The following is a 21463-nucleotide window of genomic DNA, read 5'->3' as shown; positions in this document are numbered from 1 at the left end:
CTTTGAGAAAAGTTTGGTCCTAATGCCTTATGGCTCAAGAACCGTCAGTGCAATCCTTCAAGGCTCCTCTGTGTGTATTTAAATCCTTCCTGCCTTTAGGAAAGAGAGATTAAAAGCTGTTGAATAAAACAGTGTAAACTGGCACTGGAGTATATTTCTAAGGAGAAATGTGACCAAAGTTGTTGCTGCTGCTGCTTATTCCTTTCCTTCCCCTTCATCATAAGGTCCATGGGTAGGCTACTGACAAAGTAAAAATGCAATGTTAAAAATCAGTTAAAACAATTAACAATCACAATAATAGGGTATCAGCATCAGGGGCGTAGGAAGATAGGAGTGGGGGGGCGGATCGCCCCAAGCAACGTGATCCCAGGGGTGCAATCGCTGCTGCCTGCCCCCAAAAGGCGTGCCCCACTCTAAAATGCAGTGCACCCCGCCCCAAAATGCATGCCACGTCACTGTGCACGGCATGCCCCGCCCCAAAACCCGCGCCACATCACTGGGGGCAGGTCGCCTGCTCTCCGCCCCCAGTGGCGGAGCATGAAGCTCAGCCGTTGATCAGCATAAAGAGGTGTGTCTTCAGCATACACTGAAAAGTGTTTCAGCTATTTGATGTTATTATTTTATTATTGTATTTCTATTCCACTTGATATATTAAAAAATATCTCTAAGCAGTATACCAAAAACTGAAGCAACAACAGACAACTTAAACAAAGTATTGCAAAAAGTGCAGTTACATATAGAAATGTTACATTAATACAGGCAGAGGGCCTTCTCGGTAGTGGCGCCCACCCTGTGGAATGCCTTCCCATCAGATGTCAAGGAAAGAAACAACTATCTGACTTTTAGAAGACATCTGAAGGCAGCCCTGTTTTAGGAAGTGTTTAATGTTTGATGTTTTATCACTTATTGTTATTATTATTATTCTGTTGGGAGCCACCCAGAGTGGCTGGGGAAACCCAGCCAGATGGACGGGGTATAAACAAATTGTTGTTGTTTTTGTTATTTTTGTTGTTGTTGTTGTTAATAATAATAATAATTTTACGTATACCCCGCCCTCCCCGGCCAGAACCGGGCTCAGGATGGTTAACACCAATAAAATTACAATAAAACATAAAAGAAAAAGGAAAAACTGTTAGTTAAAATACAATTTAAAATGCAGCCTCATTTTAGTAGTAGCCCATAAATCAAAACCATAAGGGGAGGGAAACATAAGGGTCAGACTGAGTCCAAACCAAAGGCCAGGCGGAAAGATGTCAAATCCTGCAGGGCCCTGGTCGGGTTCCACCAAGTCGGGCTCAGTACTGTTGTTGTTGTTAAGTTACTAGTATAAAAATCAATATCAAATCAGTTTCCTTCTGAAACAAATTACCTCTCAGCCTCTGGGTTCTCACACAGGGTCCAACGTTGCGGAAAATAACACAATTATTTACATGTTGAACTCAGTTCTAGCAAGTTCCAGCTGGGAAAAAAGCCCTGACTATTATTATTTTAATTTTTAAGTAGGAAGAAACTGAATTTCAGCTACCAAAAGGTTCTCTAGCTGTTTCTTTAAATATTAGAAACCAGCCCCTGTTCGCATTTTGGTGAGATTGCCTGACTGGAATTTACTACATTCATAGTGCATGTTTCTTTAATTTTTATTTGGTGTGCGGTGCGGTGGAAGAGGGGTGGTCTTACACGGCGAATATATACCAACTCTATATCAGGGGTCCCCAAACTAAGGCCCGGCGGCTGGATGCGGCCCAATCGCCTTTTCAATCCGGCCCGCGGACGGTCCAGGTATCAGCATGTTTTTACATGAGTAGAATGTATATTCCTGTGTATAAGACTACTTTTTAACCCAGGAAAATCTTCTCAAAAGTTGGGGGTCGTCCTATACGCTGGGTCGTATTTCTTATATGGCGAGTATATCCCAAACTCTATATTTTAACTGGAAAAGTTGGGGGTCTTATACGCCCAGTCGTCTTATACGCCGGAATATATGGTATTTAAAATGCATCTCTGGGTTATTTGTGGGCCATAGGAATTCAGTCATATTTTTTTCAAAATATAGTCCGGCCCCCCATAAGGTCTGAGGGACAGTGGACTGCTGAAAAAGTTTGGTGAGCCCTGCTCTATATTTTAACTGGTAAAATTGGGGGGTCGTCTTATACACCCAGTCATCTTATACGCTGGAATATACGGTAATCAGAATTAAGCCCAACTGAGTTCAATGGGACTTACCCCCAGGTCAGCTTCAAGTCCTCTGAAAAATCCTTCTGGGAAAAAATTTATTTCACTACCAACAGCTGGTGGAGTAGAACCAGCCTGTTGCTTTAACCTCTATAGCTCAAATTTGCACACACAGAGAACTCTATCCCATCATTAAATGTTCCCTAGGTGAAGCACGGAAACTTTGGGGTCAGAGTTGCACTATGTAAAATGGGGTGGTAGTGGGGGAAGGAAAGAAAAAGAATGAATGAGTGATCAGGGGAGCTAAGTTCACAGAAGATAACGAGAATGAAGGCTGAAGACAAACGGACATTTTCACACAGGATGTCTGCCCTGAAAATAAACACCTAGGCATATGTCTACTAAGGGACTATCACCGCATCCTGTGTTTACTTAGGGCTTTTCCAGATGTTGTGTGTTCACCCCTGGGAATGAGCCGCTGTGACTGAGCCAGCCAGGAAATGCTCATGTCGTAGAATGGTTGCTCATTGGCACTCAAACTGCTGCTTCCAGTTTCTACGAAAGAGTAACTGTGTCTGTTTGTGGCCCTTACCATGGGAAAGGGGGTAATTTGAGTGGGTTGATGGGAACCTCTTTGTTGGTGTTCATGTTGCTCAGTGCCTGCCCACACCATTTTCAGAGTCCACTGGTGATATGAGTTTGCCCTCTCTCTTCCCCCTTTGTGTGCTATTGCTCTCCAGTGTTCGAACATGAAATACTTCTTTTAAGGTACTTTCCCTTCCTATCTAGCATATCCTTCTGCAGCAAGGCCACCCCTGCCATTTTCTTTTCTGTGGTGATTGTAACTTCAATGGAAAAAGCCGTCTCACCCCTTATAATCCTGCTTTTTGCAGGAAAGGGCCTCCTGTGGAATAGGGCCTTTGGGGTGGCAGCACCTAGTTTTTACAATTCCCGATGTAAGGGTGACTCCCTACAGGGAGCCAGCCCCCATCATCCTGACGTCCACCTCGTCAAGTACAGAGAGCACCAGTGGTTCTGAAGCAGCCAGAGGGGGAGGGGGAAACTCAGAAGAGGAGAGAAATCAGAGGGAGGAACAATGGGAAAGCTCGGAGGCGGAGGGATGCAGGCAGACGCTTATGGATGCTGCAGAGCCAGGGCACCGACTGCTGAGGGAGGAAGCTGAGAGGGCATCACTCCTTCCAGCGCCAGAAGTAAGGAGAGCGCCGCAACGCAAGTCAAGGGGGCAGCGTTTTGGGGTGCCCAAACTACTTTGCTGGCGTAGGAACAGACGTACCCCATTGCCGGATTCTGATTCGGGATGAGAGGTCATGTTTTGAGCTGTCTCTGCACTGTAAATAAATAGCACAATAAACGTCTTTAAAGACAAACTGGAGTTAGTTACTCTAGAGTAGCTACGACGACCCTCTGACACCTCCTATTGCACATCAGACAGAAACCTTCTCAAATGCCTTTTTGGCACCAGTTGAAGGCCTTCCTTTTCCAGAAAGCCCTTTTTAAAAAGATTTTCTTATCAAAGTCTGTATCTGTATTGGACTTGAAATCGTTTGGAAATGTGTTTTATTATTGTTGTTGTTTTTACATTTATTACTACATCATATCTTCATTCCTTCCACTGAGCTCTGGATTCCACGTAGCTAAAGCTTTGGGGGCAGAGCCCAGAGGCACTGGGTATAATGAAGATGGTGACCACAGCTGCTTGGTCTGGAGCTTCTCCTTTTACCTCCCAGCTCTTTAAAAAAGAAAAGTGATGTTCAGAAAGGGGGGTGCCGTCACCAGCCATGGTGGGCCTTCCTAGTCTCCCTTCGTTTTGTCCCACCATGCCCTGTGCTGATACCGAGCCTGTCTAAAATTCTCAGAGATGGTGCTGTGGGTTTGTGCCCACATCAGCCTCTGGTCCATTGGAGTCATCTGTGTCTCCTCCAGACTGGACCAGCAGCCTGACTGGAACACCATTCAGGTTGACCTCTGACCCCGCTGGGCCGTGAGAGCACAGCATTGAAAGAAAGTGGTATTCCATTGTATGTCTCAAGTTTTTGGATTTGCACAAAAGTGGCCTTGGCTTCAGGGGGGTAGCAACAGGGGCCATAGGGAACGCTGTCCCCCAGGTTCCACTTGGGGGGTGACACTCGGCACCACCCCCAAGCTGAGCCCCACCACCCGGTAAAAAGTGCACGCCGACGGCTTGCTCACAAATGTGCTCAGCGTGCGCTTTCCTTTTTCCGGCTGGAGCGGAGGCAAGGGGTGGGCCAGGGAGGGGCGTCAGCGTTGCTCCGTAGCGCGCATGCATCATGACGCATGCACGCTATGGACACCCCTCGCTACAGAGCACTATGAAGTAGCGCCGCGACAATCCCCGAGAGCAAGCCACAGAGCTAGGCAGCCTCACTCTGCAGCTTGCCCGCAAACCTGCTCGGCGGTTTGCAAGCAAGCTGCGGAGCCTCACTCCACGGCTTGCTTGTGGGGTTTGCCGCGTCGTAGTGCTCCATAGTGTGCATTGTTGTGCGTTGTGATGCACGTGTCATGACGCATGCATCTTGCGTCACGACGCAGGACGCATGCATGCTATGGACACACACACCCGCGCCCCGGGGGTGCCTTCGGGTTTGCCACCCTGGGTGGCCAAGCGGCTCCGTTCACCCCTGCTTGGCTTCGTCACCATTCAAATGTGAATATCCACATCAATCAAATTCCTTCTCCAGTTTACTGATTTACTGATGCATGTTTCACCATTTAAGTAACCACTCTCACAACCTTTGAAAATGTCGAAAGGGTGGGCCATTTCTTTTCTGGAAGCAAATAAGTTTTCTTAAACAGTGGGAAAGATGCAGGGACCTGACATTCTGTCACTATTATCTGCTTGCCTGAAATCCGGTTTTGCTTGTGCTTTCTCAGAGAGATGAAAGTTTCTTCCTGAAATTTCAGCGCTTAGCTATGGATGTGTCACAGAAAAACACACACACCCCTCCCAGCACTTTCAGATACTAGTGTGCTTGCAATTCTGTTGCTACACTCATCTGCGATAAAACGCATCTCCGTCAGAACACTTTGGATTTTCTTGACTCAGATTTATGACTTAGCTTTTTAACACTGTTTCCAAGTTGTCTAGGAAAAGGAAAATCTTTAACAGACTTATTCAGATTTCCACTTCAGGAAGTTAACTCCCCACCACTTTGAGTTACCTCTGAAGCTTACATTGTACAGTAGGGTGTGATAGAGATATTAAAGTGGGTACGGTTCTGCTGTGACATATAAAACCTGTTCGTGCTTTTTTCATATAATCATTTTGAATGCTAAATTATGATTCCGTACTTTCGGCTGCCTTGGTTGTTTTATTTCACAGTCATCTGGTTGTTGTTGTTTAGTTGTTTAGTCGTGTCCGACTCTTCGTGACCCCATGGACCAGAGCACGCCAGGCACTCCTGTCTTCCACTGCCTCATCCCCTTCTCCTAGTGCCCTCAATCTTTCCCAACATCAGGGTCTTTTCCAAGGATTCTTCTCTTTTCATGAGGTGGCCAAAGTATTGGAGCCTCAGCTTCACGATCTGTCCTTCCAGTTAGCACTCAGGGCTGATTTCCTTCAGAATGGATAGATTTGATCTTCTTGCAGTCCATGGGACTCTCAAGAGTCTCCTCCAGCACCATCATTCAAAAGCATCAATTCTTCGGCGATCAGCCTTCTTTATGGTCCAGCTCTCACTTCCATACATCACTACTGGGGAAACCATAGCTTTAACTATACGGACCTTTGTCGGCAAGGTGCTGTCTCTGCTTTTTAAGATGCTGTCTAGGTTTGTCATTGCTTTTCTCCCAAGAAGCAGGCGTCTTTTAATTTCGTGACTGCTGTCACCATCTGTAGTGATCATGGAGCCCAAGAAAGTAAAATCTCTCACTGCCTCCATTTCTTCCCCTTCTATTTGCCAGGAGGTGACTGGCAAACAGTGATCTGGAGAAGGTGATTAAACAGAGAGGGAGAGATGATGCAAATATGATGACATTTGAAAGTGTATAAACAAACCTGCTTTAACAAGAGCTCATCTTAACATGAGATTGACTGTTAGAAATCGCACCGAACCAGAGATCCAATGTGGTTTAGTGCTTCCAGTGTTGGACTAGGACCTGGGAGACCAGAGTTCAAATCCCTGCCTAGCCATGAAACTCACTGGGTGACCTTGGACCAGTCACAGTCTCACTGCCTAACCTACCTCAAGGGCTTGTTGTGAGGATAAAATGGGGAAGGAGAGAAACATGTATGCTTCCATGAGTGCCTCGGTGGGATATAAATGAGACAGACAAACAAAGAAAACAATCTTGGTGTTTGCCTCTCCATTGTGGGCCATATCCAAGAACGCAGCAATTTTGTAGCTCATATGGCTCTTAGTTGAATATTTAAAGCCATCAGCTCTTAGTTCCACCTCCTAAAGGTGAGAGGATGTGAGAGCAAGCACACATGTAAAGTCCCATATGAGAAAAAGCAGCAAGGGTGGTGATGGAATCAGGAAATGCCTAAGGGGATCCCTGTGGCTTCTCTCCTCCCCAACTGAAAACCTGAAAGCTGTTTCCCCCCCTAAAACAAACATGAATGAGGACTCAGTAGCTGTATTTGTGTTGAACATGAAGCAAGATAATAAAATACTTTCAGAAGAGACACATGATCCCTCACCCTAGGTGTTTTGCAGTGTCCCTGTTTTCCAGAGATGTCCCTGATTTGGAGAAGGCGTCCCAGTTTCTGATTTGATCCCGGAATGTCCCACTTTTCCTTAGGATGTCCCTATTTTCAGTGCAGAAATGTTGGAGGGTATGGAGTTATCCAACCCCCCCCCAAGCCGTCTGAAGGCAATCCTAATGTTTTTATATATGTTGGAAGCGGCTCAGGGTGGCTGCGGCAACCCAGTAAGATGTCTGGGGTGTAAATAGTAAATTTATCATTATAGAAAGGGACGTCCCTATTTTCATCGGAGAAATGTTGGAGGGTATTTATATACTAGGGGTGTGGAAGACCACAAGATTTACCTTGCTGTTGTTCTTCGTTGGAAAAGCAGAATACAAATATTAAATCGAATCAATTTGGAGAGGCTGGTTCCTTCTGCCAGTACCCAGTTGCGGAGCAGGGGGGGCGGGACTGGCGCACGTTCTGGGGGCATGGCATGCCGCCCATAGGGGCGCGGCGTGCGTTCCAGGGGCAGGAACCGCCGTCTGCAGAGGCGGGGCACCCAGCGCGAGCGGTGGCAGCCGCGATGGCGCCCCCGGGGTCGCTCTGCCCGCGGCGGAGCGCCCCTTTTGCCCCTCCCTTCCTACGCCCCTGCCAGTACCTTCATGTTATCCTGGCCAGGTTACAAGCACTCTTGTGGCACCACAAACTCCCTCAGCTCAAGGTCCAGGGATGTGAGGGGGAGAGTGTCTGAACCAAACCTTTAATTTGTCTTTAGAGACCATTGTCACATGTGAAGCTGGAAAATCATGTTCGAGTTTGATGCATGCTATTTATGCAAGTGGTGCAGGCATAAGACACAATGCGGAAGAGAGATGAAATGTGTGTGAGCTGTCGGACCACCTCTGGCATTTATCTCCTTGTCTAAATTCATGAAGCCATTTGCAAATATCAAACGCACATTTCCTCCCTTTAAATTTCCTTCTGTGTTTCTGAAACATCAGAGAGGAAGGAGGTATCTCTTTGCAAGAAAGGTCTCCGACTTTATTTTCAAATTACAAAAGGGCCCGTTGATCTCTAGGTGGCATACTGCTATGCTTTACAAATACAAGGTAAGGCCATTTCTGTTTAAAGAAATAAAATTTGTCCAAAATTGCATATTAAAAAAAAATTAAAGCCCTTTGTTATACCAAACACACCCATGATGCAATTTTGAGAACTCTATAAAGATATCAATAGGCATCGCATTGTGCAGCCTCCTGCTGAGAAGCAAGGCAGTAATGCTTTGTAAGGAACTAAGGCTTTGGTTAACCTTGGCTCTGGCAGACCTCATTAAAATAGCAGCCTGTCAGTTTCAAGTTTTAAAATATCAGGCCTGTCAGTTTTCTATTCGGTAGAACAATCTACAATTTTATTTGGGGTGTAATGTTTTGTGTGCAGCCAGGGAAACGCTTAATTCTGCAGAATATTGGCCAATGCTGCCATCTAGTGTACTTTATGGTTCTGGGTCTATGAAGCAAGGAGGTGAGCCGACTGTTCTTTAAAGACAGCGGCAAAGACTCAGCACAATGAAATGGAAGACTGGCAGGTTTGCTTACGTATTATAAAAAAAATATCAATTAAATAGCCTAGGTCTTCTTACTGAAGCTCAAATGCCGTTTTTCTGACATGTGGCAAGTCATTTCTTCCATCCCAGTTGCCTGGCTATCTACCAGAAAGGTGTGCTTTCTGCATGAAATACTGAGCAGGAATTCCTAGGATTCTGGAACATATTCTAATTGGTGGGCCTCACCGTTGCTCCATGTGAACTGAGCAAGCCCTTGAAAACCACACAAACTTGAAGGTGCATATTTCAGTAGCAGAGGGTGAGCCTCAAAGGAAATTGCCCGTTGTTGCTGATCATCTAACTGAGCTACTCCTGATAAGCTTCTAGGTCAGGCATCCCCAAACTGCGGCCCTCCAGATGTTTTGGCCTACAACTCCCATGATCCCTAGCTAACAGGACTAGTGGTTGGGGAATATGGGAATTGTAGTCCAAAACATCTGGAGGGCCGAAGTTTGGGGATGCCTGTTCTACGTCTTCTTATTAGGTCTTCTTCTTACTTCAGTTTATCCTGCAAATATAAGCCTGCTTTGACCATTTGAATTACAAGCGCTTTTCTCCCACACTCTCTTTTGGATGAATAATCACAAAGTTGCATGCCTAGGGAAGACACGAGGGCAATTTAAATGTTATGCAGAAATGGCCTTAAGGTAAATTGAGAGCAGAATCCTTTACATGCCTACTCATAAATAAATCTTGTTGAGTTTAGTGAAGCCTGCTCCCAGGTAAGTGGGCATAGGATTGCAGTTCCATGTGGTTTGCACCTTGTTTCAGTCTATCTGGAAACTATCTTGAGTTCCTCTCCACTATCAAGAATAATATTTGCCATTTCGTAATTCTTGAAAAGAAAAAAATATGCACATGTGCACACACCATCTGAGACTATTCATCTTTTCTTATCTCTTTTTAACCAAATGTCCTTCTTTTGTCTTTTGATCAGGTAATTGACATTAAAGAAAAACTGAAGCTTTCCAAAAAGTTCTGGTCAACTTTACCATACAGTATCTGCAAAGAAGAAAGAGTGACAGCAGGCCTGTCCAATGAGGAGGACTGCTGGAATGGGCACACCAAAGCTAAGTAAGGGGGGGAGACCAAAACTATATATTAATATTTGCATCTAAAACTTCCATGGAACCATGCATTGTTCACTTTGTGAAGCATTGTTTTGAAATACTGTGCTGAAGGTACACACACACAGAAACATACCCTCCAACATTTCTCAAGTGGAAATAGGGACATCCTATGGTGCTGTGGGTTAAACCACAGAGTCTAGGGCTTGCTGATCAGAAGGTTGGTGGTTCGAATCCCTGCAACGGGGTGAGCTCCCGTTGCTCAGTCCCAGCTCCTGCCCACCTAGCAGTTCGAAAGCACATCAAAGTGCAAGTAGATAAATAGGGACCGCTCCGGCTGGAAGCTAAACGGCGTTTCCATGCGCTGCTCTGGTTTGCCAGAAGCAGCTTTGTCATGCTGGCCACATGACCTGTTTGCGGACAAACGCCGGCTCCCTCGGCCTATAGAGCAAGATGAGCGCCGCAACCCCAGAGTCGGACACGACTGGACCTGATGGTCAGGGGCCCCTTTACCTTTACCTTTATTCCACATCAGGGAGCTTCTCCTGTGTGTGATCCCCTGCACACATAGATGTCAAACACACATCTACACCTGTCATCTTCAGCCAATTACAACCTCTCAGCCGAACCTACCTCACAGGGTTGTTGTAAAGAAGAAATGTGTGAGGGAAGGGATCATGTACAACGCCTTCAACAGATAAATGGAATGGAATACAATTGTAGCTGTAAGCTGCCTTGAGTCCCTGTCAGGGGAAAAGGCAAGATATAACACAACAACAACAACAACAACAACAACAACAACAACAACAACAACAACAACTGTGAGAATTAGCATACTCACATACCAGAGAGTAAATCCAATTGAACTCAGTGGAACTTAGTTCTGAGTAAAAATGCTTAGGATTGCCATGTAAGGCTGCAGTTTTTACCCAGTTACCTGGGAGTAAGCTCCATTGAATACAGTAGGACATACTTATGAGTAGACAGTGTAAGGCTCAATTTGCAGCAAAGGAATAAAGAAGTTTTCAGAACTATACAGTGGTACCTCTACTTACGAATGGAGCCTCCGTCCGCCATCTTGGATGCAGTTTAGATATGATTTTTTCTACTTACGAATTTTTAGATAGGGTTGCTTCGACTTACAATTTTTTTCTCCCAATGCATTCCTATGGGATTCGACTTACAATTTTTTTTGACTTACGAATGTGCGTTCGGAACGCATTAAATTCGTAAGTAGAGGTACCACTGTATCTAGAAACCAGAGGCTAGGCACGCTCAGTACACTTACCAAGCTACAAATCCCAGGATTCATTCTTAAACAGGCATGACAAACTGGTATCAAACTAATTTCCATTTATAGTAGACATGCCTTAAAATGGGCCTCTTATATCATTGCGCAGGGGGAACCTCCACCCCTTTCCTAACTTCAGTTTTAAGGCAAAGGAAGCTATGTATGTGACTGCGAAGAAGTCATCATGTCAAGATTACTTGTGATTATTAAAATCACTCCTTTCTCTACAACTGCCACTATTAATTAAGAAGAGGCCAGGCCGAGTTAATTCTAGGCCATCAATTAGCAAATAACACAGCGAAGGATTGATCTTTCTAGCCCTTTATTTGAAAGGCAGCCAGGAATGCCTCATTATCAGAGATGTAATTTTATCAGGCCATATACGACCAGGGAGCTAGGAGTGTGAAACAGCTCTTATAATGTGAATGGAACACTAATGAACAAGTGAAAATGCAATCATAGCTTTTTCTGAGCTTTTTGGTCTTTTTGGAAATACAGAACAGGATGGCTTCTGTCACTATTGGTACTCAGAAAAATAAATGAGCAGAAACAACATTCCTCAAAAGACATCTATGTAAAAAAAGTAAAAGGGAGAGAGATGTTTTGAACACAAACATGTTCTCACAGATTGATGCTACTTTGCAAAACATGTTTCATGAAAATTAAATTATAAGTCTTTGAAATGAACAAAAAAATGTGAGACCCTATTTCTGTATAATTGGGTCAATTATGTGTTGATTTTGTGAAACCTATCCAATGAAAGAGAGAGCAGGTACATGTTGATTTATCATTAATAGCTATATCCCAAACCTCTTATATACCATTCTTCCATTTTATATCCTGCTTGCCCCTTCCAATTCCTAGCTATCATAATTTGTGCAGCTGTCAATAAATTTGTGAGCAAGTCCTTCATAGCCTGCGAAACTTCCACCCCATCGTAAATTGATAATAATGCTACCTCTGGACTTTCGGTCAGCTTTAAATTAACATGTGCCATTAAGGCAAGGTGGGGAATATGCAGGAGAAATGATTTCGAGGAGCTATGGAAGGTGTTTGTAGAATTTGTACTGTTAAAACACAAATGGGGTCAAAACATCGCAAGAGGTGTTGAAATATTGGGAGGTTGGATAGTTACAATGGAATGGTCTTGGTGGTGCGGTGCACATTTTTATTTTTATTTATTTATGTTTATACTTTGTCAAAATAAAAGGATAATAAAAGAAAAAAATACCAAAAAAATAAAAAGCAAAAAAATAAATAAAGAGATAGCAGGGCCCAGTCCCTTTTTTATTATTATTTATGCGTCTGAAGTGGGGTGACATCCTTGCTCCTCCAGCACCATGTGTTGAACATGCACATCTTCCTGGCCAAAGCCTAAGCATGTAGACTTCTATAAGAGCATGAACTTGATCACTCAGGGCTCCAGCTCTCATAGAGGTCTACACACATAGGCTTCCCCCAGAAACACCCATGTTTAAAATGTGGGTGTTGGAGTGCGGTAAGAAACCCATCCAGCCTTGGAGGTAGGATGCAGACTTGCGCCATCTTTAACATGATCAATACGTAGACAGAAGGTATCCAACCTATCCATCAGTTCAGTGGAGATGAGATTTAATGCAGATTTTCAGTATACAGGTCGCAATCCTATCTTCTTTCTTTGGCAATCACTTATAGCCAAGTAAGATTCTCTTCCATAATCACAGTCTTAACAGTGAGTCCTGGATCCACATGTCCTTCCACAGTGGGGACATAGGTTTCTGCGCGGGAGTTGATCACAGTGAGGGTTTGCCAAGTGTGCCTTCCTCTTAGCACGTTTCTCCCTTTCGTACCGAGTTCGAGCGTCTTCAAAGCCCATGACACCTTTGATAAAGGCTGTTCTCCAATTAGAGCGCTCGCAGGCCAGTGTTTCCCAGTTGTCAGTGTTTATACTACTTTTTTAAGATTTGCCTTGAGAGAGTCTTTGAACCTCTTTTGTTGACCACCAGCATTACGCTTTCCATTTTGAAGTTTGGAATAGAGTAGTTGCTTTGGAAGATGATCATCAGGCATCCGCACAACATGACCAGTCCAACATGACCAGTCGTTCGCAATCCTATATGCCTCCGCTGGCAGTGAGGAGCCCCACAAGTGCATCGGCCACCACTGTGCGAAGCCAACAGGCAGCCTGTGCTGTGGCAGGAGGCAGAAGTCCTTGAAACAGGGGCTGCTCCACTCTTGCCAGACCCCACTTTGTATACGTGCCAACTCTATGAGACTGAGTCCCACAAAGGGGACGGGACTGAGCCCCCCCCCAGTCTTGAGGGACTGGGCCCCACGAGGCCTCCTCACAGTGGTGGAGGGCCCCACCAGACCTCCCCAAGATGGCAGAGGGACTTGCACACACAACCAGCACCCCATGTTACACGGAACTTGGTGCCACTGCCAGTTTTGATTTCTCTGCCCATTACTGTCATTCCTCGGTTTAAGTACACCTCGGTTTGAGTATTTTCCGTTTAAGTACTCCGCAGACCTGTCTGGAACAGATTAATCCACTTTCCATTACTTTCAATGGGAAAGTTCGCTTCAGGTTAAGTACAGACTTCCGGAACCAATTGTGTTTGTAAACTGAGGTACCACTGTTGTTTCATTTAATTCCCAGTGAAGTCATCAAGAGTTGAGTCATGGCTAACTGATTTTAAGTCCTGCTGTGTTCAGTGGAGTTTACTTCCTAGACTGTGGCTGTGTGCATTTAGCATTCCCTGCTCAAGGAATACTAGGAACTGTAGTTTGTTCAGGGTGTTCAGGGAATTGTAGTTCTGTGAGGGGTAGGCTACAATTCTTTTGGGGAATTGCTTTAAATGTATAATGTGTGCAGTATTTAGGATTGTAGCCTTAGTTTAAATCCAATCCATAGCTTTTAGTTCAAAATATTGACAGTGAAGTTGGGGAATGAGATTATTCTTTATGTAAAAGCATTTCCTCTGAGGCACATAACATTTTCTAGAGTTGCAGGCATTCATTTCTGTCATATTAACAGAGTTCACATTAAGCCCTGTCAAAATAATATAGTTCCCTCTTTAATGCAGATACCTGTATATATTTTTTGAAAATCCTTTACTTTCCCATTTCCCTACCTAAAAAAAGCCCCTGCGTTTCTTAATTGCTACTAAGCAAAGTGCTTTCCTAAATGTGTAAACCAACACAACATCATCATCATCTGGGACTCACTGCTTATTCAGTGTCAAACGGTGGGTTTACTGGTGAGCTGAAATGACCATTCTGAAAAATAGGTTGCCTGTTCCTTTGTTCTTTAATAACGAAAAACTTTTAAAAGACTTACTGGATTGAGTGAGAGGCATATTTGCAGCAAATGCTGCATGTACATTGAATTGACAAATTGAACTTTCAGGCTTTTTGTGTCGGCGGCTAGTGAAATTTCTTGGCCATGGCATATCATTTTGATGCAGTTCTTCATTCTGATGCACAGATACCTCCCAGAGATCATGAATGATGGGCTCACCAACCAGATCAACAATCCTGAGGTTGACGTCGACATCACCAGGCCCGACACCTACATAAGGCAGCAGATCATGGCCCTGAGAGTCATGACGAACAAACTCAAGAACGCGTACAATGGAAACGATGTGAATTTTCAGGACACAAGTAAGATCCCGCGTCATTCAGCTTCTCTTATCGGGTCCCTTACAACAGCAGTGCTTAATGGGATAGTAAATGATTCTTCAAGGGTGTTCTTAGTCAAAACCACTGGCTGAGATGCTGCAATGTCCATTGGGATCCATTTATTCATTATTTTCAGATGAAAACTTCCTTGGGACCAGGAAACTGCCTTGACCCATCTCAGTGCTGTTTACATGCTAGCTCTCTGAGGTCTCATGGGGAGAGGTCTGTTCATCCTGGCAGCCAGAGATCTACCTGTGACTTTCCAAGATATTGTGGGCCCATAACTTCCATCATCCCTGACAGTTGACCTTAATAATAATAAATAATAATAATAATAATAATTTTCCTATTTGTGCCCCTATTTAAACCCATAAACCAAAATCTGCTTGTTCATGTGTTTTATTTATCCACTAGGGGACCTTTGTCATGGGGCCTTGGCATTCATCTTCTTGACATATGATGGGAGGGCATTCAACAGGGCGGGCGCCACTACAGAAAAGGCCCTCTGCCTGGTTCCCTGTAACCTCGCTTCTCACAGTGAGGGAACCACCAGAAGTCCCTTGAAGTTGGACCTCAGTGTCTGGGCTGAACGATGTGGGTGGAGACATTCCTTCGGGTGTACAAGGCTGAGGCCATTTAGGGCTTTCAAGCTCAACACCAACACTTTGAATTGTGCCTGGAAGGATGTCAAAGATGTTAAAGAGATAAACAATTATATGATTGAGGTCAGCCCTGCTTCAGGAAGCTTTTAAGGTTTGATGTTTTGGTGTATTCCTTTATATTTTGTTGGAAGCTGCCCAGAGTGGCTGGGATACCCTAGTCCAGGGGTCCCCAAACTACGGCCCCCGGGCCGGATGCGGCCCAATTGGCCTCCCAATCCGGCCCGCGACGACCCCTGCCGCCCGCTGCCGCCGCCCGCTCTTACGGCACGCGGCGCGGCGGCGATCTTCAAAATCGGCAAAAAATCGCCAAAAATCCTTTGTGCGCATGCGTATGGGCCTCTCCCGACCCAGAAGAGGTCATTTCCGATGCACTTCCAGGTCGGGGAGGCCCATACGCATGCACACAAGCGATTTACGGCGATTTTTTTCCGACCGTGTGCGTGTGCGCATGCGCACGGTCGCGCACTTCCCCGCCCTCCGGCCCGCTGCGCGTGCACTCCCCTGCCCAAAGCCCGGTAAGTCTGGGGACCCCTGCCCTAGTCAGATGCACGGGGTATAAGAAATAGATGGTGATGGTGATGGTGACATTCTCCCTCTCCCCTCCACTCCCACAGGTGAAGAGACCAGTGGCTCGGGAAGCGGAAGCGGTTGCACGGATGACATTTGTCCCACAGAGTTTGAATTCATCCCCACGGACGCACCCCTCGTCGATTCAGACAGAAGGGAAGAGGACTCGTCTTCAGCCAGCCAGCCCAGTTGGTCAGCACTCACGTGGTTTGTCATCTGCCTGGTCCTCCTACTGCAAAAACAGTGCAGATAATCCTGGCTCTGGCCAGCGATGACTGCCTTTTAGCTTTCGGGAAATAAAAACAAAAACAGCCAACTTTCTCTTTTTCTTATGCTCTTGGGCAACGGACCATGCCACAAATACTTACAGTTTTCTACTAGAAGAGAGAGGCACTGCAAACCTGCTCCCCTTTGTGCGTTTCCAAAGAGCACCAGGTGCCAGAGTGACCTTTCCCTGTTTCCTTCAGATAGCTGTGATGAAGACGCTGTCCGCTCCTCGGCGAGATCTCACGTTTTTCTCACGTTTTTATTACAGGAGACTTTTCAGAGCTTCATTTGCTTTTATGCTGCAGGAAGAAAAAGGGGGGGGGAGGCGGGAAAGGGTGAAGGGTACAAAGTGTGGGTTTTCCATTACAATGAAAAAAGAGAAGAGAAATGAAATAAAGAACGTCACACACACACACACACACCAAAATCAAGCTAAGTCCAAGGTCCCCCAAAATAGCAAAATGTGACTTCAAACATATACATAAAAAAAAAACAAGGAGTGCTTCTGTATCGCACTTCAGATCACCGAAATGATCTTTACTATTGCGGGAGTGTCTTTTGAATTTTTTTATTATTTGCACTCCATTGGCCATAAATAGAAGACTTGCCAAGAGGTCCAAAACAAAAGCAGGAATCAAGGAACATCATTTGTCTCAGAATATTCACGTTGTTTAGCACACTTCTTATTTGAATTCTAACACGCTTTGTCCTAGTTGGTTTTACCCCTTAGCCATGGTATGTAATTGACAAAGGCCCATCACCATCTGGTTTGTAGCAAAGTCTTAACAATGCTTGAAAAGTTTTAACTCGAGGGTTTTGACATAAAAAACTAATTTCTTGCGATAGAATCTCTCCTTTTTCTTTAGCTGCAGGTTTGGCATCAAGCAGAAATTCCTGCAACTGTGTTCATTACCTTAACCAAATGGCAGTTTTCCAAGGAACTCATAACAGTAATTGGATCAATATGTTAGTTTTGCATAGAAACGGCATCCTTCGTATCTATTAGTTTCTGTATCAGAAGGGAACTCTGTTGCTAAAACGTCAACACAAGTATAATATATATATATATAGTAGTGACATGGAAAATTTCTTTCACTTTTTTAGTCTTAGTATGATCATCTATTTTTATATATATGAATATTATATATATATATATAAATCACAGGTTTTAACTTCTTAATTACAAGCTCAGGGTTGACACATCTTTGTATGGGGGGAAAATGTTTTGTCAACCGGCTTTTATTTTTGTTGTTCTGCTTAGGAAGAGTCGTCTTTTCATGACTGGCAAGTGCAAGAATCAGAAAGGCAACTTTCCTGCATTTTCATTGATTCATTTCTTTACGGAGTTGCAAGGGGGTGTCTCTCTCCCTCTTCTGTGTCTGTGCATTTGCGTGAGCACGTGCAACGCAGACATGGAAATGCAGTGCGACTTTGTGGTGATAATTTGTACTCTTGTGTGCTTCCTTCAAAAGCCAATTTGACTGCCTACTTGATGATAGCAGCCCCAGGATGTGTCTGGGTAGCAGGATCTGACGTAAAAGAAAGTGTTCGAGCCCTGGGCTGTGATCCTGTTCCCATACGCATAAATATTACGCTCCTTTGCTGCACTGCTATTGGCGATCCTATTGATAATGTCTGAAAAGCCTCTGTGTGTTGTATCACACCTGTGTACCAGGAATGGCGAGGCTAAGACATTAGCATGTTGCAAGGTGAGATCTCAGAGGCACTGCTGGCAAATAGAAGCAGCAGGGGCTAGGATATCAGCATAAATTCTAACCCCCCCCCTTGCCATGCTAGGCATAGTGTAAAGGTAGCATGGCAAGGGAGGGGGGAGATTTATGCAGATGTCCTAGCCATGTTCAGAGGGCCCAGGATCACAACCTAATAATAAACATGAGTGAGCAGGCCCAAACCGGATCCTTGCTACCTTACATGGCTATACAGAAATCCAAGTGAGTTCAAAAGGGCTTACTCCTGTGTCAATAGGTATAGGATTACAGCCTCATTGAAAAGGGATTTGTTACAAATAGGTGGCCCAGTTTGGATTGCTCTTCAAGCAGAGAGAGAGAGAGAGAGAGAGAGAGAGAGAGAGAGAGAGAGAGAGAGAGAGAAGTTGGTGGAACACTTTCAAGGAAGCGGCTCACATTGCTGTTAAGGCTTTGACCGTATAAATTGTACATGTTTCAAAATAATTGTCTCCTCATCTCATTATAATTAGCTATCGATTTAGTAATAAAAGTAGTAGGCACACAGCACAAATGTATAAAGTATACTTAAGCACTTTTAACACTCCCCTTTCCCCCTAAAATGAGCATATATGCAGCTAACAATTAAATGCTATGTCCCGTAAGTAAACAAAAGGCAGAGGTTTTGATTCTCAAAAAGAGGTTTATTCTGGGTTTATTATTATTTTTATTATTTAAAATTTTATAACCCCCCCAACCCTGTCACCCCTATTCGCAGTTACATGGTGGTAGTGGTGGTTGCTTAAGTAAAGGCACCTTTTGACTGTACATCAGCTGTTGAATCTTTCTTGAATTGAACATTTTTATAGGTTACACACAAATTCAGAATCTCTAGTTGAGAATATGGATATAATGGACTGCCTTGTTGTATGCGATTCGGCCAATGGTCCGTTTACTATCTGCTCTGGCTGGCTGGCTGCAGCTCTGTCTCAGGTAGAGACTACTTGCAGACCGTTTCTTAAGGGGTTTTTAACTGAGCATGTGAGTGGTTGAACTTAGGGCCTTATATGCACCTATCCTGTCCCACTGAGGAATGGCCCTTCCCTTCACCTGCCTAAGGTGTTAAGAAAAAGGATGCAGTAAACACCATAGGCTGATTCCCCACAAGTAACTTCGTCTACCTATTAATGCTAAACCATCTTCCTTGTCACAGAGAGAGCCAGCAGTTAATCACCCTACAACTAATTGTATCCCATTTATTTTTAAGTTTCTTGATTTATGTTTATCATCTTGATTTATGTTTAACATCTTATCTTGTAGCTCAGCCTTATTATCCTTGGGGATGCCAGTGACGCTGTGGTCTAAACCACTGAGCCTCTTGGGCTTGCCAATCAGAAGGTCGATGGTTCAAATCCCTGCGACGAAGTGAGCTCCCGTTGCTCTGTCCCAGCTCCTGCCAACTTAGCAGTTCAAAAGTACGCCAGTGCACATAGATAAATAGGTACCACTGTGGTGGGAAGGCAAACAGCATTTCTGTGTGCTCTGAGTTCCGTTGCGCCAGAAGCGTTTAGTCCTGCTGGCCACATGACCCGGAATGCTGTCTGTGGACAAACACCAGCTCCCTTGGCCTGAAAGCGAGATGAGCGCAGCAACCCCATAGTTGCCTTTGGCTGGACTTAACCATCCAAGGGTCCTTTACCTTTACCTTTTTTTAAAATCCTTGGACACTTCAGTACACTTATCCAGCATGTTCCAGCATGCCAGGATTCTTCTTGGGCCTTTTCCAATGTAATGAAATATTGATAAAACAGAGTCCAGTTTCACTTTCATCTAATTATGCTATAGGTAAATATAATATAACCCCATGTATCCTCGTCTGCTACTCCACATTACAACTCCTTAACACAATTGAGACAAGTGGCAAGAGAAATCGTAGAGCCCTGTTTTTTAAAAAAAACAAAACAAAACACATAGTCCACTCTGTCATTTGCCTTCTTCTAAAATGCTTTCCTCTTCACAGACATTTCTAAGGGAAGGCATTGTGGGGCTGCTCTCCACTCCGTTGCCCCTTACTGCAGACTCTACCCACTTCTGGGCAATCGGACAGTCTTGCCTTGATACTAGAACTGTAAGGCAACTTCTGCTGTGTGGAACGATATCGTTCCACTGATGTTTGTAGGAAGGAACCACATGGGCCAAAGATGACTGGTGCGGTTACTTTTCCCCTACCAGCTGATACACGAAGGTGCCGCTTCACTGGCCTGTCACAGATGCTTCCTTTCTACGAACATTAACAGAGCCATGTGAGATCCAGTCGCATTGAAAGGGTGCTCACAACCGCACTGCATTAACATACGACTTGGTCTGAGTATTCATAGAGATGGTAGTAACCTAGCTGCATATTCAGCGTCGCAAGAGAACAAATGGTGATGAAACGAGGAGCATGCAGCCCTAGTGAGTTTCTCAAGAGAGGGCAATTTTTATCTGGATTCAGGATGGCATCCATTCACGAAGATGCTAGGTGCTATGCAATAGTAATGGTTCTACTTCCCCACCCTGAGACTGGCATTGGCTGAGGATGCCAGGTAACATGGAAATAAGTTAACATGCCTCCATCCATCATATTTTGCTCATAGTTCATTGATTAGCATGTGAGTTAAATCAGGGATGAGTTTGTCCGGTCGTAGTTCTCTGTTTATTTCTCCACAGTAGATATGGTGATCGCTTTGTGCGAGATGTGCACATAATTCTCCAATATTCCCTAAAGCTTGAATTGTCTCTTTTTTCCACACCTCAGATTGTCTTGGAATGTGAAGGAGCTATTAAATCTACGGAGCGTGTTGGATTTTGGAGTTAGGAAATAAAAATTTAAAAACCTGGTGCTTCTAAATGCAAGTTTCTATATCATTTGAAGTGCCTCTCTTTACACTTTCTTTGCTTATAATAACTATTTGTCTACAGGAAATGCGGAATTATTTCAGTGCCATAATTCAAATGCTTCTCTTCTGTTTATGGCGAGATACAGCAAACAAAGCTTAAGTTGTTTTCACAACAAGGCCGCATTAATAATCATTCAAAGGCTGGGGCAACGTATTTGAAATCCTTTAGAATATCATAGTGTTTTTTATTAATGCAGCGTCATAATTAAATTGGATGTGGAAATTACATGGTTATGGTTGTCCTAACCATCCATACCAAGTAGAAACAGAACGCTTCCCAAGGATTTTGCTAAATTTTGTTTGGGAGAAAAACCCCATTCATTAGTTCCACTTGCAATGCAGTTGCGTGACAAAGCTCCCAGAAATCCCAAATAACTCACACTGACACAATATTTTAGGTTTGGGTTTTAGGCATTATTTTGGCCACAACTTTATTCAAAATACATTTTAATTCTGAGTGTTGGCTTAGGCTTTGGTTAATCCATCTGTCCACTCTAAGGGACAGGACCTTTTCCATCTGACCCCCGTTGGGTCAGGACCATTCCATCTGCCCTGGTTGGGCAGGACCAATTCCATCTGACCCCATTGGGTCAGGACCAGCTCCGACTTACCTAATGGTAGGTAAGTCAAGTAAACACCCCAAGGGATTGGAGGTACTGTTCTCAGGCACTCTCTTCCCCCAAGGAGTGTTCCCCAAGGCTCGGCTCTGTAATGGCCGCACCATCCTTGCCTATGGCAGGATGAATGGACTAGAGTCCCTGAGCCCCAGGATTCCTTTAACGGAATACTTCTATAAGGAGCAAGTAAGGGGGGTTGGCATTTTATGCCATGCCCCTCCTATACCAATTTTTAACCAAAGCCTAACGGCCAAACAAGCT

At 44.4% G+C, this 21463-nt stretch overlaps 1 protein-coding gene across 1 annotated transcript in view; it reads left to right on the top strand.

The window, feature by feature from the left end:
- GPC6 (glypican 6) overlaps positions 1-20525 on the top strand; it is a 710861-nt gene extending 690336 nt beyond the window's left edge. Inside the window, exons 7-9 of the mRNA XM_035116478.2 lie at positions 9385-9521; positions 14272-14447; positions 15742-20525. Coding sequence (XP_034972369.1) covers positions 9385-9521; positions 14272-14447; positions 15742-15947 — 519 coding nt within the window. The 3' untranslated portion in view covers positions 15948-20525. The remainder of the gene's footprint in view (positions 1-9384; positions 9522-14271; positions 14448-15741) is intronic.
- The last annotated feature ends 938 nt before the right edge of the window (positions 20526-21463 follow it).

Source organism: Zootoca vivipara, chromosome 4, assembly GCF_963506605.1.
Source record: "Zootoca vivipara chromosome 4, rZooViv1.1, whole genome shotgun sequence".
NCBI classification, from domain to species: domain Eukaryota; kingdom Metazoa; phylum Chordata; class Lepidosauria; order Squamata; family Lacertidae; genus Zootoca; species Zootoca vivipara.
This window is presented reverse-complemented; position numbering and strand designations above follow the sequence as displayed.